General features: G+C 32.9%; 1 protein-coding gene across 1 annotated transcript; it reads left to right on the top strand.

Moving 5' to 3' along the window:
- The first annotated feature begins 2,122 nt into the window (after positions 1 to 2,122).
- LOC7482204 (probable arabinosyltransferase ARAD1) lies at positions 2,123 to 5,334 on the top strand. Its single transcript, XM_002318258.4, has 3 exons — positions 2,123 to 3,154; positions 3,886 to 4,251; positions 4,771 to 5,334. The coding sequence occupies exons 1-3, from the start codon at positions 2,270 to 2,272 to the stop codon at positions 4,957 to 4,959; spliced, it is 1,440 nt and encodes a 479-aa protein (XP_002318294.4). The 5' UTR covers positions 2,123 to 2,269; the 3' UTR covers positions 4,960 to 5,334.
- The last annotated feature ends 810 nt before the right edge of the window (positions 5,335 to 6,144 follow it).

Raw genomic sequence — 6,144 nt, 5'->3', positions numbered from 1 at the left:
GGATCGTTTTGATGTGCTGATGTCAAAAATGATTTTTAAAAAATAAAAAAACATTATTGGCATATATTTTGGCACGAAAAATTATTTAAAAAGTACCCGCAACCACACTGTCAAACAAGCTCCTGGTGGGACAATTTGTCCGTGCAATACAAATGAGTGGTACTATGCTGATTGCCATGCCTATGTATGGATAAGGATGGAGCCAATAATTTTTTCTATCCTAAATTATTAAATAAATATATAAATTTTTTAAAAATAAATTATTTACTTATATATATAAATTTTTAAAATTAATAATAAAGTTTTGATTCAAATATATTATTCAAAATATTAAAAATTAAATTTAAAAGTATATAAAATAAAAATAAAAATAAAAATAAACCCACTATTAAAGTTACATCCTTCAATATTTTGTGGAATATAATTCATCTATACTCGAATCTGAATCAATATTATAACAACCTCTCAACCGGGATAAAATAACAATCTCATGTCAACTGAAAAACAAAGTAATTAAATTTTGTCCCTCTCTCAATTCCTCCTTTCTTCACTTGATTCTTTCTTAGATTAGTATTTTATAAGTTGGACCTTGTAAGTTTACAATGTTATTCTCTTACTTTTTCTTTTTTTTTTCTTGGATTTTTTTTTTAATGTTTTTCCCTTATTTTTCTCTCTTGCTTTTTTTTTTATTCTACTTCTACCCAGTCGGCAACATATAAAAGGAAGGAAAAATTGATTTGTTTTATTTTTTAATGGAAAATAATCATTTTACTCTTAATGAGTCGTTTTGCTTTTATTTGACTTTTTTTTTGTTAGCACTACCAAACTCTGTTCATCCTAAAATTTTAACCAGATTTTATTCAATATATGTTAAGATCCCTCTTAAAATTTCAGCTCAATCTGATGGTCGGATTGAAAATTACACTCAATAACGTAAAACTGGTCAAATTGTGATTTTTTATCAAATTTCTGAATTTCTTCAAAAATTCTGAAATTTTAACCCAAGTTAAAGCATCATATTAGTAAGCTCCACGTAAATTTTCATAATTTTTTAATACCTCAATTAAAAATTAAAAATTAAAAATTTTATTTACATAAAAATAGTCAAAAAATATTAATAAAATCTTAACCTGGGCTATAGCCCACCCGAACCCATGCATGCCCCCGCCCTGCCTATGTATATGATAAACTCATTGAGTTCACATTAACAAGTTCATTTTCTGAGTTATTTTCTTATACTGTCCCAGGAATCAGGGCAGATTATGACAAAAAGCTGATGCACACACAAGTTCTTGAGCTGGTGAAGCTACTGTGGGAACAGGTTCTGTTATTGGATGATTCACAAATTGCAGAGCTACTCGCAGGCCCTTCACTGCCACTCTTCGTTGCAGCTGCATTCATAATTGTTGAGTGTATAACTGCGCAAAGAAAAAGTCTCTAACCTTATTCATGATATTGAAGCACACAAGGACATGATTACTGCTTATAAAGATATTAACAACGCCAGCATATTGCATTTGGCTGGAATAGTTGCGCCTGTGGATAAACTTAATGTTATTTCTGGGCAGCCCTTCAGATGCAGCGACGAGTACCTATCTCTCTAGGTTCTTCTGTCCCTGCAACTTTTTTTGCATCTTTACAAGTTTCAGTATGATCCATTCTGTATATGGGGCAGTCGCCTGGAAAAGTATAGATATGCTATGTAATAATACCAGTTGATCAAAGAGTTCTTGTAACATTTGCTTAGAGAATTTCTTGAGCATTTTGGTTAGTGTACTATGATAAATAAAAGGCAAAAAAAAAAGTATTCAGTTGGGGGAATAAAAATAAAACTTAAAATAAATCGGTTTATGAAATATTTTTTTCGAGTAAATTTTTATTTTTTTTAAATGAAAAAAAATAAAAAGACAATCATATTTCTTTTTTTATTTTTGAGACAACATTGGAATGGTATTTAAATCATGAAAGTAATTAGAGGAGAAAAAATTATCTTGGTGGTTCAGGACGAATGGCCGAGAAAAAAACTTGAAAATGTATGAAAAAATTGAAAGATAATAAAATTACAAAATTAAATTAAATTTGATAAAAAAAAATTGAAAAAAAAAACCCTAAATCCAAGTGTCCAACGATAAATTGATTCCCCTCTCCTAAAATTACCTCTTAATTTTCTCAAAAGCATCGATAGACGTGGCATCTTCCGACGCATCAGCTGCACATTGTAACAGTACTCCGGCAAGCAGCTAGCCTTCCTCCACCACTGCTCAAAAAAATGATCGCGAAATTATTAAAAACCAGAAACCCTAAATCCCCAAATTCCAGCAAATTTCCCCAAATTATGACGCGAAAATCCTCTCTGTTAAAACAAACCCTAATTTTATCCGCCTTCACAGTCCTCATCATCTACGTCTCCTTCAACACCTTCCTCAGCTACTTCACCACCACGGCCACTGCTGGTGTCTCCGCCACAACTACATCATTCTTCGCCAAGCAGATTTCCAGGGAGAATTTCCAAGAATTTCCCGTGAAAGCAACGGGAAATGAGAGGAAAGTTAGGGTATTCATGCACGATCTGCCCAAGAAGTTCACAACAGGAATCATCGAGAATCACGGGCTGGCGCGTGGCTATTCTAACTTGTCTAAGGTGAGTTACCCCGGTCACCAACACATGGGTGAATGGTACTTGTATTCGGATCTTTCCCGACCCGAATCGGACCGAGTTGGATCACCTGTGGTCAAAGTAAATGACCCGGAGGAGGCTGACTTGTTTTATGTTCCGGTCTTTTCTTCTCTCAGTTTGACAGTGAATCCAGTTCAGGTCGGGAAAGTGCCCGTTTCGGATCCGGTTTATAGTGATGAGAAGATGCAAGACGAGCTGGTAGAGTGGTTAGAGAAGCAGGAGTATTGGAGGAGGAATAATGGAAGGGATCATGTGCTTTTTGCTGGGGATCCGAATGCCCTTTATCGGGTCTTGGACCGGGTCAAGAATGCGGTTCTGTTGCTGTCGGATTTCGGGCGGGTTAGAAGTGATCAAGGGTCCTTAGTCAAGGATGTCATCGTGCCTTACGCGCATAGGATTAATGTTTATAATGGTGATATTGGTGTGGATGAGAGAAAAACGCTCTTGTTTTTCATGGGCAATCGGTACAGGAAAGATGTAAGCTTATTGACTGTCTTAAAGCTTTATGTGATGTTGCTGAAAGGAAATATTTATATTGTGTTTGAGAAAATGAAAGATCAAATATTTATATGCAGATTCATTTATAGCTAACGTTCTTGGCGTATGTTAGAGAAATTATGTGGTTATGCTCTTGTTTGGTTGAAAGAAGGACGGCATTGTGAATTCTTTTTTATTTCCCCCCCTCTGATGGGTGTGTAGAAAAGACCTGAGTTTTTAAAGGCTGTAGAAATTTGTCAGAGAAATGTTGTTACGAGGATGAAAATTTTTAATTTTTTTCTGTTAAAAATAATTTTTAAAAAATGAAAAAAAATATAGTTTTAATATATTTTTAAATGAAAAACGTTCTATACAGTAACCACTGCTACACTTCTAAACAATCTCAATGACATCAAGAAATTAAAGATATGATTATTATGGCTGTATGGTGCAGTGATATTTATGCTCTGTGGTCCAGATGTGTGGAAATTTGCACTTGTATTTCACCAATTGTTTTGTTGCTGTTGGTATCAGCATTAGCATTACTAATAATGTGAAGTGGTGATACTAATCTGTAGATTTGTTTAATGTGACTACCCTTGGCATTGCCCAGAATGAGAAAAGGGGATTATAGTTTTGCATGTGCTGATGTGTTTTATTGAAAGAAAATGTCATGTCATCTTTACTGATATTCATGATGTTATGTTTTGTTTCAACCCTTACGCTTTCAGGGTGGAAAAATTCGTGATATGCTTTTTCAATTGCTTGAGAAAGAAGAGGATGTTTTAATAAGTCATGGGACACAATCTAGGGAAAGTCGGCGCACAGCAACGCTTGGCATGCATACTTCAAAGTTCTGTTTGAATCCTGCCGGCGATACCCCATCAGCTTGCCGTCTTTTTGATTCCATTGTTAGCTTGTGTGTGCCGTTGATAGTCAGTGATAGTATTGAGTTACCATTCGAAGATGTCATAGACTACAGAAAGATAGCAATTTTTGTGGATACTGAGTCGTCTCTAAAGCCAGGATATCTAGTTAAATTGCTGAGAGCAGTATCCACAGAAAGAATACTGGAATATCAGAAAGAGATGAGAGAGGTAAATTCTACTTGCATTTTTCTTATAATCAAAACTTCTATTTTGGTGAAGGTGTTGTGCTCTTTGTCGCTCTTTTTAATTCTTTCATTGTACTGCAGATGTTCTTTAGACGTCACAGTGATTGTTTTTTTTTTTGGTTTTCTTGGGAATAAAAGGTGAAAATTTTTATTTAAAGTAGGGATTTGGAATTCCTGTCTCTATTAAATCGATGCGGGAGGACAGAGAATATTACTAGTACAATCTAAACTTTCTTTTTCCTGGCCCAAGGACAGCTAATTAAAATGATCCTTACACAATTTTGTTACGCAGATGACCATAATAAGAACGGTATTTGCATGCTGAGTGAGTGTGGGTGTAATAGAAGGGATTTTAGCTTTTGAAATCTGACAGTTGTATTCAGTTCATTTTTCCCTTCATCGTATAGCTGATGTGCTGAAGTTGTTTTTTAGCGATCACAACTTGTGGTGTAACATCAGTTAGTTGTATTTAAGTTCTTGCCATTTGAAATGTGCGATTCAGGTGAAACGATATTTTGAATACAGCGATCCAAATGGAACTGTGAATGAAATTTGGCGGGAAATAGGACAAAAACTGCCTCTTATTCAACTGATGATCAATCGTGAGAAACGGCTTGTTAAGAGGGATTCTATCGAACCAGACTGTTCTTGTCTGTGTACAAATCAGAGTACACTTTTCACCTCGTTGTGATACCGAAACAGATGCTGCCAGGGTCTAGTTCAGATGTCTCCTGATGTCTCTGGGGAAGGCTCTTTCTTGCGTCCAGAAGAATGGCGAATGCTAACGTGTAGCTTTATTGTCTGAAGTAGAATGAAGGAAGCCCCCTGCTCCTTGGAAGGTTGGTTTTTAACAATGCACCAAGGTGATCGATCATGAAAATGTCCTCGTGAAAGTTCTTACACAGCAAAAATAGCTATAGATTTCCTTTCATATTTTTTATATAATTCTTCACAGGTTCACACACAATTCATGCTACATAGCATTTGATCATTCTCAATATTGGACTTCCTAGTTGTAGAATGTTTTATACATGTAGAAAATAAAACTTACCATAATTTTGTTTGATTCTTTCACATCCTTGTTGCTTGCTTTGATAACTAAGCTAGCTTTAATGTTTTTTTGTATATAATACCATCACTTCCTATAAGTTTTGTATTTTTAGCATCCCGTCTGATCTTGGATGTGGCCAATTGCATTCAGTATTACAAATAGCATCACTACCTTTAGCGATCACGCTACTCTACAAGTTATTTTTTTTTTTTAACATAAAAAAAATGTTCAGCCAGTAGTTTTTTAAAAAATAAGAAAAATCTAAACTAATTAAACAAAATATCATAAAGTGTGTATTACATATTTATATTTGATAAATTAATTTAATTTAATTCAATTCAAAAACAATTTAAGAAAAAAACTAAATTTAACAAAGAATAACAAATAAAAAGACCCGAGATAACTTGTGTTATTTTTAAAATTAGTGAGAAATCTTATATAAAACAAATAAAAAAATTATAGAATTCAATTTTCAATTAAATAATTGTTAAATGACGAAACTAAAAAAATATTAGTTTTTTTTTTAAAAAAAACAAGTAAATCCAGGTGAGTCTTCTAAATTTAGATTAATCTTCTAAACTTGAAACTCTTGAAATTCTAAACCTAAGCTAAATTAAAATGCTCAATTCTCAATCAATATAATATTAAAAAATAAATTAAAAAAATATTAATTTTAAAAAAAAATAAAAAAAAATGAGTATGGAATTTGATAGGAAAAAAATTTAAAGGAAGATAAAATTATATAAAAAATAATTTTTAAAAATTATCTTAAATAAAATAAATAACAATAAAAATAATAAAAACCAAATATAATATAAAAAAATA

The sequence above is a fragment of the Populus trichocarpa genome, chromosome 12 (genome assembly GCF_000002775.5).
Source record: "Populus trichocarpa isolate Nisqually-1 chromosome 12, P.trichocarpa_v4.1, whole genome shotgun sequence".
In the NCBI taxonomy this organism is placed as follows: Eukaryota; Viridiplantae; Streptophyta; class Magnoliopsida; order Malpighiales; family Salicaceae; genus Populus; species Populus trichocarpa.
This window is presented reverse-complemented; position numbering and strand designations above follow the sequence as displayed.

Bases quoted from the DNA above. Each gene is read 5' to 3' on its own strand.
- LOC7482204 (XM_002318258.4), top strand. From the start codon at position 2,270: ATGATCGCGAAATTATTAAAAACCAGAAACCCTAAATCCCCAAATTCC. The intron at 3,155-3,885 runs GTAAGCTTATTG...TTACGCTTTCAG, and splicing joins GCAATCGGTACAGGAAAGAT to GGTGGAAAAATTCGTGATAT. The intron at 4,252-4,770 runs GTAAATTCTACT...TGTGCGATTCAG, and splicing joins ATCAGAAAGAGATGAGAGAG to GTGAAACGATATTTTGAATA.